This window comes from Alexandromys fortis, unplaced genomic scaffold (genome assembly GCF_014885135.2).
Source record: "Alexandromys fortis isolate MF-2015 unplaced genomic scaffold, M_Fortis_MF-2015_v1.1 scaffold_84, whole genome shotgun sequence".
Lineage (NCBI taxonomy): Eukaryota > Metazoa > Chordata > Mammalia > Rodentia > Cricetidae > Alexandromys > Alexandromys fortis.
This window is the reverse complement of record NW_026068017.1, coordinates 2,429,250-2,452,541: the sequence shown is the minus strand read 5'-3', so window position 1 is coordinate 2,452,541 and position 23,292 is coordinate 2,429,250. Positions and strand designations below refer to the sequence as shown.

General features: G+C 39.8%; 1 protein-coding gene across 1 annotated transcript in view; it reads right to left on the bottom strand.

Moving 5' to 3' along the window:
- Nucleotides 1-1,627: 1,627 nt before the first annotated feature.
- Nucleotides 1,628-23,292, bottom strand: part of LOC126514134 (NACHT, LRR and PYD domains-containing protein 1a-like) — a 56,260-nt gene continuing 34,595 nt past the window's right edge. The window contains exons 6-13 of the mRNA XM_050162879.1: nucleotides 19,156-19,247; nucleotides 18,021-18,120; nucleotides 14,434-14,657; nucleotides 8,935-9,197; nucleotides 8,392-8,517; nucleotides 7,417-7,558; nucleotides 2,430-2,474; nucleotides 1,628-1,920 (exon numbers count right to left, since the gene is read on the bottom strand). Of these exons, the coding sequence (XP_050018836.1) occupies nucleotides 1,628-1,920; nucleotides 2,430-2,474; nucleotides 7,417-7,558; nucleotides 8,392-8,517; nucleotides 8,935-9,197; nucleotides 14,434-14,657; nucleotides 18,021-18,120; nucleotides 19,156-19,247 (1,285 nt within the window). The remainder of the gene's footprint in view (nucleotides 1,921-2,429; nucleotides 2,475-7,416; nucleotides 7,559-8,391; nucleotides 8,518-8,934; nucleotides 9,198-14,433; nucleotides 14,658-18,020; nucleotides 18,121-19,155; nucleotides 19,248-23,292) is intronic.

The following is a 23,292-nucleotide window of genomic DNA, read 5'->3' as shown; positions in this document are numbered from 1 at the left end:
TTGCCCAAATGGCTAAACAACTCCATAAGGTGCTTCTTCGATGCCCATCTTCTTCTTGAAGTAGATTGGTACTGCCAGGAGCAGATGTGTCTCGTTGTCATGAAAAGCCCTAAGTTATTAAAACGTTTAAAATGCCATATTCTATAATCTTTGAAAAATATGAAGAATGTCTATCTAAAATATATCTATGTACATTTAGAAAATGTTAACTAACATGACTACAAACTTGACTATTATGATTATCTATTAACAACCTATATACATTACATTTTTAAGTAAACTACACAATCACAATACCTTAATCAAGATCAAAAATACTCCCTGCACACTTCTCCTGTAGTTCCCACAGACATTCTTCTCCTAACCCCCTCTCCCCACTTGTTGTTTTATCCCAACCCCCAATTCCAGCAGGCAACCCCTGATGACCCATAAGCTACTCCTGCCTGGGAAGCAGGTAGGCTGTCTGTAGATTTTCTCTTTTTGTTACTCTAGGTCCAATTCCCAGTGTTGCACCAAATCTTTCGGGGTGACCTTTCTTCACTCACTCTGCCAATTCTAAGGAGAACCTTGTTGAACATTCTGCTTTCCTTTCCCTGTGATTCAGACCCCTAGCCTATCTCTATTCCTAAGGCTCAGCTCCCAGTGGCCAAAATACATTTTACCTGGAAACCCTCATGACCAAACATAAGTTCCAGGAAATTTCCTACCAGGCAACACACAGCCATTACATTCTCCTAAAATCCAAAAAAGAAACAGAAACCAAGGAACAAAACACCCATCCAACAAAAACAGTTCCAAAATTCAGCACCTAGATCTATAATCTTTCAATTCCAGATGCCCAAATGCCAGAATAAAAACACAATTAATAATAGCCAGGTCAGTATATTCTATACTACAGCATATCTATCCTATCACAGCAGGCCCTGAATATTGCAACATAGTTAAAAAAAACCACAAAAGACCTTAAAAACTTGTATGAATGTGGTAGAGGTCCTCAAATAGGAGAATTAATAAACTGCTTTAAAAAAATCAGAAAAACACAGTGTGAGGAGATGAATAAATCTTATGGGTAAAGAAATTCAACAAAATATAGCATGAAGAAATGAATAAATCCCTTAAAAATACCCAGGAAAAAGCAAGAAAATAGTGGAAGGGAATGAATAAAACTGTTCAAGAACTGAAAATGGAAATAGAACCTACAAGGAAACCCAAACTGAAGATGGGAAATGTTTGAGAAGCCCCCTTTCTTTCCTATTCATAAGATATTCACTTTCCAGAGAAAGCATCATCTCATTGTCTTCATTCCCAAGTTCCCAGTCTTGCATGTGTAATTATGGGCCAGGTAGCCATGAGGTTGGTCACTCAGGCCATAAAAGCAGGCTGGATAAGGCCTGAATAGACTTCTTGCTCCACTGGAAGTTTTTGAGATGATCATTTCACATGACCATGTGGCTGGAGAAGAGACCAAGAGGGAACATCTACATTCTTAAGAGGTATCCTGGAAGCATTGCTGCCAGAAAGGCAACATAAAGACAACTAGTTTGTAGATATAAAAACGTAGGGTCAAAGGAAGATCAGATGGAGCTAGGACTCAAAGGAGTGTGCTTGTCCCTTATTGGCTAAAATGTCAGGATCTCATAGAGATTTTGCCTGATTTCTCAAGGAGGTCCATGATCAGGTGAGGATGTATCTCCTTTAGAGCTTGGTAGACTTGGTCTTTGCAGACCCACCTCCAGGACTTGCTGATGCTGAAGAGTTTTCTCATCTTGTCTTGGGTGGTGATTTCAGCCCTCACTACCTCATACTCCTCTTCACTCAGCACTGGACCATGCAGCTTGTCCAACAGAGGGTCCACTGATGTCACTCGGGCCACCAGCTGCTCCCGATGCTGGTCCAGGAAGTGTAGAAAGGTAGGAACATCTAGGGGTTAAGAGGAGACTGGTACTGAGTAAAGAAAGTCTCCTTCAGGTCTCCAACTGGCTGCCCACTTCCTGCTCTTTTCACACATCTCACCTGCATCCCTGACTCCTTTCTTCCTCTGGAATGTTAGCTGAAAAATACCTTTAGCTTTCCTGAGTCCAGTGAATTGTATGTCAATTTGTGTGATGAGAATTAGAGCTTCTGGTGGGTTACTAAGGCTGTGAGTGAGGAGAGTTATTGTCTCCATGAGAAGAAACAAGGGCTCTGAGATGGTATGATTTCTTTGGGTCTAAACGGCTGTGAGAACTGAGCAGGACAGAAACCACAATAAGCCTGCTTCTCATGTTACACTGAGAGGAACTCTGTCTTGGGCATGCATCTCTTCTATCTGTCCTGGTGAGGTTTGCAAAGTGAGGGTCCCTCCTTTCTCACTGTTCTTCTCCCAAGGGTCAGATTATCTACCAACAGAATACTATTGACTCCTTTAGCCTCTTATAGTTGTTACTGACCTTTGTGGGCAGAAGGGATCATGGGCAGTGGAGGTCTGAGGTCCCCTGGAAGAAAAAAAGAGATGATGCATCTATAATGATACCTGTCACCAACACTCAGTGCAGTCCATGAAACTCCCACCGAAGCCTGAGCTTTTGAAAATGAACTACAGAAATTTTGAAAGGTGGAACATTGCCTTACTCACACAAGAAATCTAGGCTCCAGGCCTATCATCATAGAGATAGAAGACATGTAGATGATCAACAGACATTTCTCCAGTGGGATCACATTCTCAATTTTATCCTAGACTGAATTCCTCATGGAGAACTAAGCACGTTCTTTGCTGAATGGCTTAAATAATTTCACATCTAATTCTGGGTAGAAAACTACTTTCTTGTCTTTCTTTGACCTTGTACACTCACAAGCCACAAATGTCTGTTCTGTATTTGATGACAGAATTAAGATGAAGCAGACTGAGCTCATGGACATAGTGAGTGAATTTTAGCAACAAGTGAAGGGGGTCAATAAATTTCAGCTCTTGAATAAGCCCCAAGGGTTTGAGACATCCTAAAATCACTGCACCCTGACTGTTTAGGGCAATCAGCCCAAAGACTCAATTTGTAGAAGTGGAAGCCTTGGTTCCATTTATACAAAGGAAGGATGATATTCCTTACACTCTGTGCTAACTGGACCATCTTGGTGCATCCTGACTTGTGGAAAAATTGGAGAATCTAATGTTGAAAATACCTGAATGACAACAAATTTAAAAACAAAAAATATGTAATATTGGGTTTAGGAGAGGGCCATGATTATAATCTTCCAGTATCTGAATTCTCTTCATGAGCCCAAAAGAAAAGAATTGACAAAAATATGTAGAAAATGTTGGCTTACTATAAAGAAAAATAACAATATTGCCCCCATCAGCTAAGGATCACATTATGAGATGGATATGAACAGTATTTAACCTTTCTGCTACCCTTTAAGTTACTCATTCTGATCTTCAGTTTACAGGTGAGGATAGTCGGACTCAAATGAGTTAAGTCATTTTCCAAGATTGCCTGCGGAATAAGTGCTGGAATGAGATTCATACCCTGGCCTGATTCTGGGACAGGTCAGTTCTCCACGTGTGGCTCACTCAGGCCAAGGCTGAGAGGATCCTATTCTTTGGCCGCCTGTGTAGCCTGTTTTTAGTAGCTCAGGAGTAGGTCCTACCCTTGTTTGATAGTTGACAAGTGTTGGGTATCCCAAAAGATACTGACAAGGGGAACTTGCTTTTGGAATTGTGGGTGCTAGACATAAAACATATTGGTACTTCATTCAAGAAGTTTCATTATTTGCTTTCTCTTGTCCATGTCAAGTTGAAAATATGAATGACTCTATAATAGACAAATAAAAACCAAAATCTGGACAGATAACATAACCACTGAAATGAAAAGACTCTATAAGAAAAATTTTAAGATAAATATCAAAGAAAACAATTGAGGAAGGCCTTAGAAGGTGCACAGATATTCCTGCCATGCTCATTGTTTGGAAGAATTAATATTGTGAAAATAGCCACCTCATTAAAACATGCTACATACTCAATGCAGTCCCAGTCAAGATGCTGTGGACATTATTCACAAATAAAATGAGAAAAAATGCCGAAATACATGTGGAAACACTAGAGACAGATAAAATCAGTGAACCTTCTCTTGGACAAGCTGCATGGTTCAGTATATAAGTTCTGACTAGTATATAAGGTCAGAGGAACACTTATACACTGCCTGTGGAAATGCAAACTTATTGCAGTCACTGTGGAAATCAATCTGGAGACTTCATAAAAACTAGTAAAAGAACTACCATATAACCTAACCATACCACTCCCTGTAATATGTTGAAAGGAATATACATTCTACTAAGGAGACATTTGCATAACCATGCTTATTAAAGTTCTGGTCACAATAGCTAGTAAATGAAACAAGCCTAGATGTCCATCAACAATTAGGTAATGAAAGTGTGGCACATATATTCCACGGAATTTTATTCAGGTATGAAGAAAATGACATTGTGAAAGGTAAGTATATACAATAGGAAAAATATTGAGGAAGATAAGCCAGGCCTAGAAGGAAAATCATATTTCCCACATGCAGTTTCTATCCTGGAATCTTGAGTTCTGTGCATTTAACTTGGTGAACCCTTGGAAATCAGAAAACTAGAAAGGAAGAGGGCCTTAGGAAGGAAAGGAGGACAGTAGCATATTGGTAAAATCATGATGGAGAGAAAATGCCGAAGACAGAAATATTCAAATGACAAGAGGGATTGGGGTAGAGGTGATAGTGGGTAGAGGTGATGGATTACTAAAAATGAAGACAGCATTTAAAATTCACAATGAAACCTATTATTTGGTAACCCAATATAAAAACTATAAAAGAGTTCAAATGTAAGGCACCCTATGAGGCTTGAAATGGGAGGTTTTAGAAGTAATGAGTTTCAAAACTGGTGTAGGACAATTCTGTATTCTGTCAAAACCCCGACAAAAAGCAGCCTGGCCCTCATGTTACACAAAAACAAAACCCAGTTCCAGGTATCAGATAGCTCCATAAAATCCATTGGGCAGGGAATCCCTGGGAGTTTCCCAGACAATACAGATGCATTTCATTCTTCTTGTCTCCTCATCAGAACTAGTGGATAAGACCTTACTGCTGAAGATACCACATATTATGGATCTATGACATTCAAGCTGGAACTGAGTTGGAATCTTCCTTTTGATGCTAAGTGTTTATAGTGCCAGATAATGTTATATAGGCTGTTGAGGAAGAAAGCAGCTAACCTGCCAGACAAGATAGTCTCATTGATGCAATAGTGGCATATAGTAACTGTCCAATACAGTGCAATAGTAACTGTGATGGGAGCACCCAGTAGTTCCCTTATTACATTTCAGCCCTACTGCAAAGATAGAATATATTCCTAGCAATACAAAGATAGTAAAAACAAAATCTCATTCATCTGTAGAGATTTTAGGCCTTTGAGAGAAGCACTATTGCTGCTTAGTTAAATGGACATAGTATCAATACCTTTCAAAATATCAATGTTTATATCATAAACAAAGGCTACTTTCAGCCTTCCTCAGTAAAGCCTCCCTTTGCTGGGAATGGAAGTTAATTCAGATATCTAAAGCTGTGCACAATGCTGAGAATAAGGGATGGTTGAGTACACATCCCTTAAGTAGATATTTATACCACACACTTGAGGCTCTAGAAACATTATGGAAGAGGAAGTGGAAAGAATGTAGCAACAGACGATATGGAGAAGGGCTGTGAAGTGCTTTCTTCTAAGCCTGCCATGATCATGGCCATCATCAACTCATAGCACCTTTACCTACTGTCTCTGGACCACACAAGTAGGGCCTGCCCCATCAGTAAGCTATACATGAGAAAGCAGCTCACAGGGACAGTAACACTTACTGCAAAACTACTAGCAAATAATAAATTATTATTATTATAATGGAGACAATGGAGGTATACAATTCATTTGTATCCCCACTGGTGAGCTCACTAGGTTCTACTGAGTAGTTCAAAATCCAGGGTCACATAGATGGTCCCAGTTAAACTCTGTGAGACACAAAGCAAAATTTTATGAATGTAGGAAAGAGATTTGTAATAAAGAAGAGGGACTAGCATGAGTAATGAGGAGTTGACTAGAATGACTAACCTAGTGACTAGAATGCATTATATGCATGTATAAAATTATAAAAAACAAAATTTAAAAATTTATGTATGGATTTGGGATTGATTTTTTTCATGATAACAAAATCCCTTCATTTTAAGCTGTTATTATGTGAACTGGTTCCAGATGCTTTGTGTATCTCAAAATCTGTCTTTTGTAGGGTAGTAGGGTAGAAATCAGGTGGCAGGATTGAGAAAATGGGTCTTATAGTATGTGGTGGCTTGGACACGATGTGTTCCATGAAAATGTTAATCTGTTGAATGGTTATTCCTGCATTATTAATGACCAGGTGACTAATCATGAGGGCTGTAAATTTATAAATGATATCATACACTAATGCACTCATAATTGTGTAAGTACTGAGAAGGCAAACTATGTAAGAGTGTACGTTGGAAGAAGTAGATCACTGGAGGCCTGCTGTCTTAGAGTTTTCTTTGCTTTGAAAAAATACCATGATCAAAAACCAAGCTAGGGAGGGAAGGGTTCTTTGTGATTATACTTCACCATTGCTGTTCATCACTGAAGGAAATCAGGACAGGAACTCAAACAGGACAAGATCCTAGAGGTGGAAGCAGGAGATGATGCAGAGGCCACGAAGAGGAGATGCTTATTGGCTTGCTTCCCATGACTTGTTCAACCCACCTTCTTACAGAACCCAGGACCAGCAGCCCAGGAAAGCACCACTTACCATGGCTTGGCCTCCCCCATAGATCGCTGAGAAAATGCCTTACAGCTGGATCTCATTGAGGCATTTCCTCAACTGAAGCTCCTTTATCTGATGATTCTAGTTTGTGTCAAGTTGACATACAAAACCAGCCAGTACACATGCCCTGGAAGAGACTATCTTGCATGGACTTCATTCTTCTTTTCTCCTCTTCCCCTTCTCCTCTTTTCTTCCTTCACTCTCACTCTTACTCAAGTTATTTCCGATCTCTCTGCTTCAGAGCTACCAGGTGAACAATCTTCTTTCTCACAAGTTCTAACTCCATTAAAACCATGTTTCATCTTAGACTCAAAGAGATGGAGATAGTTGACCATAGAGTGAAACTTGGTTCTAAGACCATGAATCAAAACAAACCTTTCCATTTTAAGTTGTTTTTCTCACATATTTTTTTTCACAGCTGGCAATAGCTGACTAACATAGCATTATAGTTTGAACAGTGGTCAGACCACCTGCTTTGGATCTATCAAAAGTCACATAACTAATCTGGTTATTTCATGACACCCAAAATTAATAATAATATACTTCTCCTAACTCATTGCCTTTCCTCAACATTTGGGGTATCTAGACCTAAATGTTACCTGGTTTCAGCACAGCCTCCCATATGAGTTTCCGATTCTTCTTGTCTCTGATTTGTAGATTAATCCCTGAACCCATGTGGCCAACATAGATCTCAGAGAAGAGCTGGGATTCTCCAGGGCTCCGATAGCACAGCTCCAGTTCCTGAAAAAATAAAGAGTTGCCCTGTGAGAATCTACTACTCATCCTATAAAGGAGGGCTTGCCATAACCCCATACTTTATTGATGTAGCACACAACATTAAACACTGGTTATCTTTTTCACTAAGGTAATTCCCAACTTCTGAAAAAAAATCTTTACTCAGAAGATTAAGGACCAAGCTGGGAGACTACCATGCAGCTCCTTTTCTCATCACTCTGACAAAAACCTGACAGGAAGCAACAAAAGGAAGGGTTTATGTTATTCAGTTTCAAAGAGGGAAGTGCATATAAGCTGAGGCTCCATTCTTAGTGTTAGAAGATTGTGGCAGAAAGACTGCAGAGAGTCACAAATGAGTAGTCTGAGACGGAGCATGGCATGGCTATCATCCTGAAGGCCTGATACTAAGGACATGATTCTGATAACCAGGCCTCACATATTTGTTTCCACAAACTCTTAAAATGCTACCACTAGCTTGGGACCAAGTATTTAAACATTTAGAAGACATTTCAGAGTCAAACAATAACATCCAAGGATTAGTGAGAGTTCATCCTGAAAGTCCTACATACACAGCCTAAGCCATGATTTACTCTATGAGCTGTGTTTAGCTGGACTCTCCTCTGTGCCATATTGAATCTAATCCCTCAATTCTTCAGGCCTTCTGTATTTCTGTGTGGTCCCTTAGCTTCTTTTCCAACTAACTTTGATGTATTCTTGCTCATCCAAATCCCAATTGCTGTCTATCCACTCTCAGTTTGCTGCAAAGCCTTGTAACTTGCCCACAGGTTTCCTCAAGTCAGGCATCTGATCCTAAGGAGTATTAAAATCTGGATGCTCACCACTGGGATGATTTCCAGCTTCTTGGAACCAGAGACGATGTAGCGGGAACCAATATAAAGAGAGTCTAGTGGGGGTGGCTTGTTTATTCGAACAAATTGGAATTTCATTTCTTCATCATCAATGGCCTAGGAAAATTGAAGATAGCAATTTATCTAGATTTCTGGGCCACAACATCTGATCTGAATGAGGTGAGATAGTTGTTTAGTACATTTTTGTGGGATAGGGGTGGTGGCACCTACTGATCATTCTTCTATGGATAATTCCCACCCTTCTGATGGATGGAAAGAGGCTATAGAAGGTTGTTCAGGGACTGCTAAATGGGCATCAGAGGCATTTGAGGGAGAATCTGGTGTGAGGAGGACAAGAAGAGAGCAGAATCACACACACACACACACATACACACACATGGACTCACACCAGGGTTCCTTTTATAGAACTGCATTCCAACTCTGAGTTGAGAATCTCTCCAAGGGGCTCAGTATCTGTATCTCAAGTTTACCGACAGCCCACCCCAGCACCACTTTTGTGGTCCTCATTGTCACCTTCCGAATGGTGCAGTCATTAGGGACCAGGTAAAGGTGAAATGTCACATCGTTGAGATGGAGGTGATAGTAGATCAATGTGATGGAAGTGATGGGGATGAAATGTCTGGCAGCAGGAATCATTCTCAGTAAAACTCCCCTTGGGGAGAAGCTTGGGTTTTCCAGCACTGCATAATGCTGTTCCACTCTGGCTGCAGTTTCTAGGACCATCCCCTGTTCTTGAAAGTGGGCCACATGGAACAAGGAGATGTCCACCTGTCCCTCTGTGAAAGAACATATTCAAGAGATATAAATTTAGTATTTCCATTAATGTATGCTTGGCTGAAAAAACAGCACCCTAGGATTTAGAATGACAGTGGTAATTTGAATGAAATGGGCCCCTATATTTGGTGGAAGTATTTGAAAAGGATTAGGAAGTGTGATCTTATTGGAGGAGCTTTGTCACTGGTGGGTTTTGTGGATTCAAATGCTCATACCTTTATTAATTTTTTTTCCTACTTGCTGATAAGGATGTAAGCTCTCAGCTACTGTCTCAGCACCATGCGTGCCTGTTTTCTGCCATGTTTCCTGCCATTATGAAGTCAGTCTCTGAAACTGTAAGCCCCAATAAAGTTTTTTTCTTCTATAAGTTGCTTTGGTTATTATGATTTATATTTTGTTTTCATTTATTTTTTAATATTTATGAGAAAAACTTATGACCAAAATTTAATTTTATTAATTAATGGTCCAGTGATGCACAGCAGAGCTATCAACTGCTTCTTCACTATCAGTTCATCATTCCAGGAGGATGAATGTGACCTGCTGCCAGTGGTGACTCATACAAACTGACTCTCATTGGAGCATCATTGGCTTTGGTCTTGGATAGCTGCTGAGGATCATTCACAGTAGACTGGAGGTTCTTGATGATCTTATTAATGGATGCTATAAAGAATACAACCTCCCAGGTGGTCAGAAACTGAACACCCAGCAACTCCTCTAAGATCCTGCCCTCACTAGCCTCAGTGTCTTGGGATTGGCAGTGTCCTCTAAACTCTTAGTTGCTGGATGGAGTTTGCTGTTTTGAAAGAGACACTGAAGACAGGATTATTAGATTACTGGAATGGTTAATATCAAATGTGATCTTGATGAAATCTAGAATCAGCTTGGATGCAGGTCTTAGAGCATGATAGGAGGAGATTATGTTGATTGGCTCCATTGAGTCCCATCCACTGTGTATAGCATAATTTTATGCACTAGGACACAGCGCTGTATAAAATAGAGAAGGTCACATGAGTATTCACTCTTCTTTGCTTGCTCTGTTGACACAGGTTTATCAGGTGCCACAAGATCTGTGTTCTCAGACTCCCATGTCATGACGAATGGTTCCTTTGGACTGTGAGGAAAATAAATCCTTTCTCTCCTAAGTTTCTTGGTCAGGTATTTTGTTTGAACTACAAGGAAATTAAACTGAATATAAAATTGATACTAGGAGTTAAGTTGTTGCTGTTTTTTAAAAAAACCCTCATCGTGTGGTTTTTAAGCCTTTGGAATTGTCTTGTCCCTGGAATGTAGAAGAGTTTTGTAGTTAAGACTAGACAGGTTCTAGCATGCTGAGAGCAAAGACTATTGGAACATTCTGATAGAATCAGATTAGAAAAGAATGCTGAGAGAGACAGTGAAGGTTGTAGAGAGTAAGTATTCTATTGGGAACTGTGAAATGATCCATTCATTAAACAGTTTGGACAGAAACTAATTTCAATATGTAAATGTACTGAATATGAGTGAAGATGAATTTTAATAAGGGACTAATTTGACAAAAGTTTCAAAACAGAAAATATTCAGAATAATTCTATAAGAGCATCACAGAATGTAAAGCTGCCCTGCATAGTGGCAATGAGAAAGATGTCCTGAGGGCAAAATCCCAGTCTGTAGGTACATCTTAAGATCCAAATTCAGTTAAAGGCAGAAAGTCTTAAGTTATGGTGCTCTCTGTTTCACAAATGCAAATACCCAAGGATGTGTTTTTTATGGTGAGCACATCATAAAGCAATGGTATTGGGTGGGAACATCTCAAGCTGTCAACAGAACTTGACAGTCGTCCCTATAAATTTTAGACATGAAATATCCTAGATTGGTAGGTCACTGAGTTATACTGCTCAGTTTCAGATAGCACTGAAGCTAGGCAACGTGCCTGAGTCAATGATCCTGCAAGGATATCCTGGGAGCTCATTTTATGAAACATTGAAAATGAAGACTAAGTTAGACTGGAAATCCTGGGATTTGTAGAAGCCAAAGCTTCACTAAATAAAGTTTTAGGTCAGGGGTGCAGAGATGGCTCAAGAGAAAAGCTATATATGCTTCACATACAAATAACTGCAGGGCTGAAGCTACCCATGTCCATTGGTGTCCAGCAAATGACATCATGAGCTTCATAGCAGGACACAAAGCTGCATGTTTTGGTGTTTATGCTGATAGAGCTTTGTTTCACTGTGGTCTGACCATTTCTTGGTGTAATCTGATTCTTCTTTTTGGAATGACATTGTTTATCCTGTGCCAATGTATCTTGAAAGTATGTAACTTGTTTTTATTTTTATAGGTACTCATAATTAACACATTGCCTTGAGTCTCTTTTGATACGCAGACTTTATAGACTTTTAAAATGTTGTAATTATTAAGGACAATGAGGTCCTTTGAAATTGAATTATAATTTGCATTATGAGACAAAACTAAATCTTTTGAGACATGAGGTGGAAAGTTATGAATTGAAGTGATATACTTGGGTGGCAAGTTGACACTGGGAAGAATTGTAATGATGAATGTCACTTAACAACTTCATGTGATCCCTGCTAATGGAGGCACCACTCTGCAACTCACCATTTTCACATCCTTTCAGCACTGAGTTTGCTTCCAACTTGCACCATGACAAACAGTGTTGCAGTGTGTCATTTAGCAGAGAGCATTTCTGTTTCTCTTAGGTAAATGCTTTTGGAATCAATAATCACCAGGAAATGAGATAATAAATTTTTTCCTGAATGAAGTGGTATACAGCGTGGGATTTCCAATAACAATATACCAGCTAATAGTTTTACAGGGAATGAAACAGCACTAAAATGTCCTCTGTGTGACAGTTCTGAGTCTCGAAACCCTGGCTTTCCCCATGTCAGCTTCAGTCCCAGCACCAGATCCTGGAGTTGTCTATGTTTTGTGCTGTGTCAGTTTTGACAGAGTCCCAGAAGATGCTGTACCTCTCCTACTTCCCTTCTTGCTAGGGTAACTCTAGTCATGACCTTCTCAGGACTTGAGGGGAATGTGGAGGACTTTCATTGTTAAGTCCAGAAATTCCCTGAGACATCTAAGATGACTTGGCAAGTTCTTTTCTATTTCCTCTCTCTCTCTCTCTCTCTCTCTCTCTCTCTCTCTCTCTCTCTCTCTCTCTCTCTCTCTCTTTTGGATTTTGGATTCAGGAATTGACAACGTAACTATAACTTGAAGCCACAATACTCTTGCCTAGCCTCCATAACTCTGGGATCACAGCTATGTGTCTTCACTTGTCCCTGTGACTGTCCTTCCTCACATATTGTCCTTCTATAAACTTTAACAGAATCTCATATATTTAATTTTCTAATGGTATAGTTTTCTTATCTAAGAGTTGGGGGTAAGAAAAAGGAAATGTGGTAATCTGAGAGGGAAAAGCTTGAGTGGCGACTATGGAAAGTGCTGTTGAAAGACCAGGAGTTCTGTGTGGACCTGATGGACTGGCCTCCTTAGGCACACTGGGGAGGCACCATCAGGGTAGCAGTGCTCCTGTATTACGGTATGGAGCCCAAGACCTCATGTGTTTTTCTTTTTTTTTGTTTGTTTTTTGTTTTTTGTTTTTTGTTTTTTTGAGACAGGGTTTCTCTGTAGCTTTGGTGCCTGTCCTGGAACTAGCTCTTGTAGACCAGGCTGGCCTCGAACTCCCACAGATCCATCTGCCTCTGCCTCCCGAGTGCTGGGATTAAAGGCCTGCGCCACCACCACCCGGCATGTGTTTTTCTTTTAATGTAACTGTTGGGGTTTTGTTTGTTTGTTTGTTTGTTTGTTTTCTGAGTTCTTTTCAAATGAATCCTGTTTGTTTTCCTCATGTTCATTTGTTTTCTTCTTTTGGGCTTGACATTAAATGTGAATATTTTTAATCTGAGGTATGCTTTGTTTATTTTTGTTTATGGTTCATATGTCAGTTGGAGAACCGTCTATTTCTGATTTAGTCTTAATAACTTCTTCAGATGGCAGATCTGCCCTCTTAAGACCTCTTTAGGATCTACTCTTCATATTCATCACCATAATCAAACACCATCTTTCTCTATTATGAGCTGAATTCTGGTCTCTATGGTATCCTATTGTTGTGTTCCTTGAAGAGTAAACCAGCCTGTTTAGTCACTTGCACAGTACCTGGTTCTCTTGTTGCTTTTGCTCTTTCCTTTGTTAGGCAGAGTCTGGCTATGTAGTCTAGGTTGCACTTGAATTCTAAATTATCTTCCTTAACCTCAGAAGCTCTGGGTTACAGAAATAGAATAATGAGTTTCTTTATGAGATATTTTACTGAGAACATTGTATTTATTAAAACATCTTCTTTTTGGTCACATGCTGTGGTTGTTTAGCTTGGTGTTCTTGTGGGACTCCTAACAGTGGGAGTGGGGTTGTCTCTGTCTCTTTTGTCTGATCTCATGACCCTTTTCCTCCTACTTTGCCTCTTTAAGAGTTAATAAGAGAATTTATGCCTAGTTTTATTGCATCTTGTTATGCAGTGTTTGGATGATATCACTCAGAGTCCACTTCTTTTCTGAAAGGAAACAGAAACAGTGGAATAGGGGAGAGGGGAAGTGGGGCAGGAAGAGCTTGGTGAAGTGCAGAAAGGGGAGGTTGCAGTAGAGATGTATTGTACAAGAGAAGAATAAGAAAAAAGAAGAAATTTTCTTCAGGAATCTTTAGAGTTGACTGAGGTTGGGACATTTTATGAGCCTCTTCTTTTCTTAGGAGTCCACCCATCTGTGGTTCCAGTTCCTAAATGGAATCTGGTGACATAATTTTCTGCCTGTTTGTAGGAGTGTAATGACTTTTAGTGTTGGTAGACCTTGGATACCAAATGTTCCTTGTTAATTTACTTAGTCTTACTTTGCAACAGTGCCTTCAAATTGCTCAATTTATTCTCAGTTTTCTGCTGGGCCCCCAGTGAACATACCGTGTAAGGAACATTTAATAATCACCAGGAAATATTGCTACTGAGGACATCACTTTTCGCTTGGGGTTTCTTTCAGGTAAAACAGAAATAAAGTCATAAGACTGGGAGATATGTGCTTCAAAGAAGATACATTAGATAAGAAGGGATGATAAAAATCTCAGTGTCCACTTTCATAACCTGCTCTGCCCTGCTAAGGAAATCATAGACCTTTCTTTATCACCCACCATCCTACACTGTCCTATATGACCTCTCAACCCCTCCATTTCCACCACCCAACTCTTTATGCTTCCCTTGGTTACCTCGAAAATTCACAAAGTGAGGGAGGTACACAGCAGCCACAGTTCCCTGCTCAGCCTTGATATCAAACAGAGGCCCAGCAACCATGTAATTGTGCTGTAAGCGAGTCTTCTCCAGGTGTTGGCTCCAGGCACAGAATCCAATCTCAATTGTCACTGCCCTTGTTACCACAAAGCAGAGTCCTATGTTGTGACAGTGGTAGGAACCAGACACAGGGAATTGAACTCTGAAAAAGGGAGAGGCAGACACCAGTGAACACCAGTGTTGCTTGTCTGTGGGACATAGACCCAGTGCAGGGCTAGGGACACTGAAGACTTCAGCCAGATGGCGGCTCTGAGTTGTGATTCTTCTGCTGTCTGTAGATGGATCCCGGATGGATCCTTAACTCCCAAATCTCTTTCCTCTTCTGTACATAGGAATAATGACAGCATCATATTATAAATCTGTGAGTACTGAATGATCTAATGTAAACAAACAGGTAACACACACCCGGAACAGTTAATCTATTCCTGTAATGATGATGGGGGTGATGGAATAAGTGCACGTGTGTGTGTGTATGTGTATAGTTCTGGGGATCAAACTAGGCCCTTGTGAACAGTATGCAAGAGCCTTACCATTGAGATATATCATTATTTTTTAGTGTTTATGTTCTTGAAGTATATATTTCTCTATTATAAAAGTCTATCTGCTATCTATTCATAATAAATCCTTGGCCCTGACAGAATTCTTCACCAGGAATTCTTTTGATTTTTCTCAAGACTTCCTGTTTGGTGCTGGTGGATGGATAAGTGTCAGTTAGGAGAAAAATCAAGAATGACAGTGTGGTACTTTGAATTATTGCCCCCCAATAATCTCATAGGGAGTAGTACTATTAGGAGTTGTGGCCTTGTTGGAGTAGGTGTGGTCTTGTTGAACAAAGTGTGTCATTGTGTAGATGGACTTTGTGGTCTCTTTTTCAGGCTTCACTCAGTGTGACACCACTTCCTCATGCCTTTTGATGAAGATGAAGACAGTATCATGTCTGCCTGCATGCCACAATGCTATCAACTATGATAATGGACTGAACTTCTGAACTGTAAGCAAGCCACCACAATTAAGTGTTTTCCTTTATAATAGCTGTCATCATGATCATAATGTCTATTCATAGCAATAGAAACCCTAACTAAGACAGAAGTTGATACCAGGGACTGGGGCATTGTTGTGATAGGCCTGACTAAGGTTTTGTTTGGAGGAATGTGGAATGCTTTATACACTGCTTAATGGGCCATGCTAGTAGGAGCATAAAAGACAAGGGTGCTAATGATTATTTGAACTGTTAGGTTCTAGCTTAAGTGGTTTTAGATGAGAATAATTTTAGCATGTTTCCTAGGAACCATTCTTGTGATATTTTGGTGAAGAAAGTAGTTGCCTTTTGCCCTTGTCTGAGGCTAAAGTGAAAGTTTATAGTTTAGCTATTTCTATTGGCAGAGGAATTCTCAAAACAGCCTAGTATATACTCTATTGTTTGGTTATTAGTGGTAACTCCAATGAAGATTTATAATGAAAAGGAGAAAGCTGAGAAAATAAAAATGTAAGATGTACAGATTGAGAAAAGGGACACTAAGAAGTGGATGGAGCTAAATACTGTGTCCAAGGAGATAAATGGATCTCACCAAGCTAAGTTTTTAACTTGTGAAAATGAATTAAAGAAAAGCTTAGAGCCAAATGTGGTGGAGCACACCTTTAATCCCAGCACTCCAAAGCAAGAGTCTGGCAAATCTCTGAGTCTGTGGTGTACCTAGTCTGCAGAAAAATTTCAAGGACAGCCAAGTTTAGGCAGTGAAGGTAATAATCAAAAACAGAAAGCTGTTGAATATGTAACTGAACAGGAGCACCATATTCTAGCAGCAGAACTTGGCAACTTTGGCCACATGGTTCTGGCTTTAGAGTTAAAGATAGAAGAAATGGGTTATGGAATTTGCATCCATGTTTAACGAAAGGCAATGAAGCCAGGAAGGTTTCGGTGGTTTCACTAAATAGAGGCCTAAAGAGACTATTGCATGAAGCTGTGAATTTGAAGGCTTGATTGCCTTGGAGACCCAAAGATGTTGCAGATATTAGAGCCATAGGAAAGCTGCTAAAGGGAGTGGAACCAGCCCAAAAGAAAAAAGTATGTTGCAGTCAACAAAGCTAAAAGGAATTGGAGATCTCAAGAACATTTTGACATCAGACACGGTTTGCAGATTTTGGAGTTTCCCCAACTGGTTTTTGGTTTTGCTTTGGTCTAATATTTATTTCCTTCTCTATGTTTTGGAATCATAATGTATATCCTGTGATATATGTTGGAAGTATGTGTTCTTTTTATTTTAATTTTATAAGAGATTACAGTTAAAAGATTGCATGAGTCTTGGAAGAGACTTGGACTTTGATGCAAACTTGAAACTGTTATCGACTATGGGGACTTTTGAAGTTGGACTGAATACATTTTGCATTACGATATTGTTAGAAACTTTTGGGGGCCAGGTAGTTTGAATGTATTGGCCCCCATAAGCTTGTCGGATGTGGCACTATTAGGAGGTGTGACCTTGTTAGAGTAGGTGTGGTCTAGTTGGATGAAATATGTAACTGTGGGGGCAGGCTTTGAGGTCTCTTTCTCAAGCTTCATTCAGTGTGACAGTGACTCCACTTCCTGTTACCTTCTGATGAAAATGCAGCCAGCACTGTGTCTACCTGCATTCTTCCATGCTTCCTGCTATGACAATAAAGGACTGATCTATGAACTATAAGCAAACCACCACAACTAAATGTCTTTCTTTATAAGAGTTGCCATGACAGCAATAGAAATCCTAAGACAGACAGTTTCTCCACCTGAGACAGTGACTATGATAGTGTTAGAGGAGGGTAACAAGTTATGGAAGACAACTGTGGATAGTCTCTCCAAATGACCCTTGGAGTGTAGGGATGCTATATTCATCTTCATGTTCTCAGTTCTTAGTGGTTGTTAGTGAAAAAGGAGTGCAGAGACTACAGGGATTTGAAGGAAATCTAAGAGACAAGAGAAATCAAATATAATGAAGTGAGGCATGCTGTTTGCACTATGAATAAAATAATCTGCAGAAAAACCACATTTCAGATAATGATAAAAGTTTAGTACAAACTGTTTAGATGGAAAGAAGGACTCACATCAGCTCTGATGATGTGGTCATGGAGTGCTGGTTAAGGAAGATGAGGTCCTGTCTGAACTACAGGGGATGCATAGTGAAGTGTTTGTGGGTGGAGTCACCTGATGTCCTGGACTCACACTGCTGTGAATGACAGTGATGACAAATAAAGAATCTGAGTAGTTGAAACAACTTGGAAAAATAGTTGCTGGAGCTGAGTAATTGGACAGGAGTTCTTGTGCTCTTCAGTTTTGCACATCAAAAAAATTTTATGAAAAAGACCCTACTTCTTTAACAGCCCAAACTTCTTTTTCCAGTCTGGGCCTTGCCTCCCTGGTTGGTAAGGAGAGGAGGTGACACAGTAGAGACGAGGAGGATGTTATCTATAAGGATTCCTTGTGGAAAGTGGACTGGATAAAGCCAGCCTTTGCCAGGCAAAGCTTACTCACCTGTACAGGTTCCTCTCTCTGTCAATCACCTCAATAGCGACAGGCCCTGTAGGGCCCCAGAAATCATCTTCAGTCCCTGGTGATTCTGTGTGCTTGTCTCCTAGAGAGTAGGAAGAAGATGCTTCAGTGGTGCAAGTTGGGAATACCCTTCCTCTGAAAGAGTCCAGGTACTGGTCACTGTAAGTCCAGGCTTATCATCCCAGCGTTCCCTCATACTGGTCCAAAGTAGAACACTTTTTCAGTTTGGCTTGCCTAGGCCTTACCAAGAAGTGTGTCACAGACTACTAAATTGCTGTTCCTAAAGCTACCTGTGTGCTTTTTATGTGTGTGTGTGTGTGTGTGTGTGTGTGTATCACTACTTGCCTTCTGAGCAACTCTACTACCCTAATAACTGCTCCCAACCAAGCCACTGAGTTTGATTTATTATTATTGGTCCAGAAGTGTTTGTTTTTCTAACATGTCTCCAGTGGGTAGGTTATGAAAAGAATCTAACTGAAAAGATGAATGAGCAGGTACTGGGAGGTGAAACCCAAGCCATAGTAGCTCAGAATGAGACAGAAAGCCCTGATACAAATCCTGATGCGAGCCAGGGACTTGACTGAGGGGCAGCACCAGAAGGAAGGGGAAGAGAGAGAGAAGAAGCAATACTCCCTCTGTGTTCTAATTGTGGAAGATATTTATCAGACTGGGGCTTTTCTTTGTGAAGAACCTGTAATGTTCCATGTCAAAGACAGGTGGATAGAAATAATTGCCAGCACATATGTCTTCTATATGTGACAGGGAAGTTACATTTATGAAATCTCAACAATATTGCTGCCCCTACAAGATCTGCACAATAACAACACCAGTTGACAAGCTAATGTAGATGGAGAAAAAAATCTTACAAGCCCTACTAATAGATAATAACTGCTAGAGGGGCTTAAATCAGCCCTCCTCATAAATAGTTTGTGGGTGGGTCACAGGAAGACTTGGATTTGACAGATAGAGGGTTAGAAATTATCTAAATACAGTATTTATATATAAAATCCTAGAAGAAAACCAAAAATAAAAAAATTAAAAAAGAAAGAAATCATGACTTCCCCATACAGATGCCCCTTCATCTACCAATCACGAAGATTCTGAACCCTTCACATGCCTGACTGTAGTCTCTGCCGCTTAAATGAGTTTAAGTTATCATCCATTTCTTCTCCATCCAGGTTCTTAGTAAGAATCATCGCATTTGGATTCCTAGACAGAAACATTCACTCAGATGTCAGGAGAAACAGGGCTGTGTACACAATATCCCCACAAAAGATCTAACTCATCTGAATTTGAACTCAGTCCTATTTTTATTTTATGGGCCTGAAATCTATGAAGTTCCCATCCTTCTAAGCATCCATACTGCCAAAATAGGGGTCATCTCAACTTCTCTTTGCTTTAACTTGGATGTGTTTTCCAATGTTTACATTAGAAAATTATTCCCCAACCTCACAGTGTTGACAGACTAAAGGGTAAGACACAGTGAGGTCAAGAGTGCTCTGCTGCAATGAAGGGGTTAATGACATCAACACAGGAGTAGACTCCTGTATCCTGACGGGACTTGTCACAAAAGCCACCTTGGCCTCTTGGTCTCAGCCCTCCAGCTGCACAAACAGATGGAATAGGAATATTAGTTTTAATAGATACAGGGTTCATGCCCTTTCCTGTATGCAGGACTGAAAGAAATAATCTCAATTCTTTAAGTTAAGTGTCAGACACTGAGTTAAGGCTGCACAAAACAAACTAATAATCACTCATCCTGAATGTCAATCACCTAAACAGGAATTTCTAAATTTCTCTCCTTTTTGTTCTCTACTCTTCCCCTCCATAGACTCCATACTTGTCCCAGGATGGAGTGAACATTGTTCCTATCCTCTGCAGCATCCTCTGGCAGATATCCCTGCTTCTGATCTTGTCCCTTCTAGCTCATTTTCTACATACTAGCTGACCATAAATGTTGGAGGAAGCTGCTAGTTAGTTCCCAGCTGCTCAGCCCAGAAATAATCCATTAGAAACCATATTATTTAAATTATTGCTTGGCCCATTAGCTCTAGCTTCTTATTGGCTAACTTTTACATATTAATTTAACCCATCTTCATTAATCTGTGTATTGTCACGTGGTAGTGGCATATTGGCAAATTTTTGGCATGTCTGACTCTGGTGGCAGCTCCATGGTGTCTCTCCTACTCCTCCCTTCTTTCTCAGCTTAGTTTTCCCTACATAACAGTTCTGCTCTGCTATAGGTCCAAAGCAGTTTCTTTATTCATTAATGATAATCACAACACACAAAAGGGACTCACACATCACCTCCCCTTTTCTGTTTAAATAAAAAGGAAGGTTTTAACTTTAACATAGTAAAATTACATATGAAAAACAGTTACCAAGCAAGTATTACAGTTACAATATTTATATCTACTTTAACTTTTATCATAACTAAGGCAAACTATAACAATAAATATAAATTCTTCAACTCCATCAAAGACTACAGAAGAATATAATACTACCTAAGTAAACAGGAAGTACATTGTAAAAAACTTCCAAAACTCTAGAATTGACAGAGACATTGCACTGCCTAGACAGTCACTCAAAGTTCTTCTGTACCATTGGGGCATTCAATCTTCAGCCTACAGGCTCATAGTATCCAACAGACTTTTCCATGAAGCAGGAAATTTGAAAGACAGTCCCACCTATATTGGTAGTTTGTCAGTCACTTTCTTCTGTGTCCTGCAGAATGTCTAGCAGACTCTTTCATGAAATAGGAACCCCAAAGGATCGTCTCACCTTTAGGCAAATTCAGCAATCATTTCTCCATGGGTCCTACATGTGTAGTCAAGCAGTTCAGGCAAGAGCAGTTTCTTGCCCAAATGGCTAACCAACTTCATAAGGAGCCTCTTCAATGCCCATCATCCTCTTAAAGTGGTGGAACAGATGTGTCTCACTATCATGAAAAGTCCTAAGTTATGAAAACTTTTAAATGCCATATTCTGGAGGTCTCTGAAAGAGTTGAAGAATACCTAACGAACTGAAATATATCTCTATATATCTAGAAACTCTAATTAACATGACTACAAGCTGACTATTATAGATGATTATCTATTAACCTCTATTTCTTAATTATACATTACATTTTAAATGAGCTGTACAAACACAATACCTTAATCAAGATCAGAAATACATATATATGGTATAACAAAAATGACCTTAAATTTGTATCAATAAACCGACATCCATACCAAAGCAAATTATTCATATCTATAACATATTCCCCTTTAAATGTAAACAAATATTTATAGACAATATTTGGAAACATGGGTGAGGTTTTTTCCATACTGATTCCTACTAATTGGGGACATTGTTAATCAAGTCTTTCATGGTGTATCCTGTGTGATAGGTTCATCTCAGTCAACAGTTGGACAAAGTAGTATTTTGGGAGTACTTAAGGTGACCTCTCAGGGGATTGTGGGTCTATCAAACCATATAAGTCTGGAAGCAATCCACAGGTTTTCATCCTCTGTGGAAACAAAAGAACCTCTTTTCCAAAGCAACATATCCTTAGACTCAAATTTTAAAGTCAAGATACCTTTATGTTGGTTTAGCTTAGCAATCTGTACAATGAAATGTCTCTCTATACACAGTTCCTTCACAGTCAAAAAATTCAAAGAAAACACAATAATATACACAATCCAGACTCTCTGTGTATTCTCCATCTTTACGTGGCTTATTTTTCTTTACTCCTTTTAATCTATGACTGTCTGTACTCTGCCTCTTTAAAGACTTTGTTTCATTTTTTAATAAACCTTTTTTTTATAACTCTATCCTCCTTTTCTTCTCTCTCCCAGGCCTCCCTACATTTATCCAACATTGTGACCCATTTAGAGTTCTTTTATGTCTGAATCTGTCCTTATTGTGTTACCTGTAATTCTTTACTGTCTTGAAGAGCTTTTAAAATGGTAAGCAGCTTGGTTGCAGCTGCTCTGGATGCTGACTCTGCCTCTCTCCACTTTTGAAATGGTAGAGGTACAATTACTGCCAGCTCTGGGGTCACCAGGTAGTAGCTGTGCTTAGCACTTTAACTATGAGAATGAGCGTGCAGCACATAAACCCTTTTTATCTAGTAATAGCTAAATCTGCAATGCAGAACACTGCGCAGCCTGGAAATCTCTGTGTATGGTGACGGGAATCCAGCATGCTCTCCTGCTTGTGCACACCTAGTAGACCTGATCCCGCCACCTTCCCAGGTAGGGAGCACTGAGCTGCGGGCATGGTCTCAGCTATTTTTCTCCCAAACCCAAGTGGGCACACAAACACCCAGGTCCACAAATGCCATTCAAATGCTCCATAGCCAGAGTTCATGCTGGCAGCATGGCCCAGGAAGCTGCCTTTTAAAACGTGCGCAGCTTTTTTTTTCTGCTAAGGCTGAATCAGGAAAACCTCTCTTAAAGGAGCCATGCCTCTGCTTGCTTCTAGCAAACAGAGCCCAGCCAAGAAAATATTGCTACCAAACCACGCTTAACTCTGTTCTTTTGTGTCTAGGATTCCTTTTTAGGTTTTTATGTGGATGTAGTTACCCATGTTGGTGCGCCAATCTGTTGGAGAAAGCCACTTGTTGGTTCCTGGCTACCCAGCTAGCTTAGCCCCAAAATAATCACACAGAAACCATGTTATTTAAAGCACTATTTGGCCTATTATCTCTAGCTTCTTATTGGCTAACCATTACATCTTAATTTAACCCTTCTCCATTGATCTGTGGAGGTCATGGCCTACCAGCAAAGTTTCAGTGCTTCTCTCTCTGGTGGTGGCTCCATGGCTTCTCTCTGACTCCACCTTCCTTTCTCCCAGCATTCAGCTTAGCTTTTCCCCGCCTACCTATATTCTGCCCTGCACAGGCCCAAAGTGGTCCTTTATTAACCAATGGTATTCACAGCATACAGAGGGGAATCCCACATCAGTAGAAATGTAATATTTTTTTAAAAGTCAGTGGTCAAACTAGCTTCTTTTAAGACTTAACCTTTGCTTTTAATTTTTATTGTTTCCTCCTTAGAATCAGCAATCTTAACTCTGTAATCTGGTATTTCACCTATTTCAGAATATCACAGCCAATTTCTTAAAGTCACTTGTTTGCCCTTTTTGTCTCATTTCCTGCTAGGATTCAAACTAAGCTTTAATTATATCTACTCTTTAGTTTTTAATTTTTCTCTGTGCTATACTCTGGATAACTTTTTCTTACCATCTTCCAATGTATTAATTGTCTCTT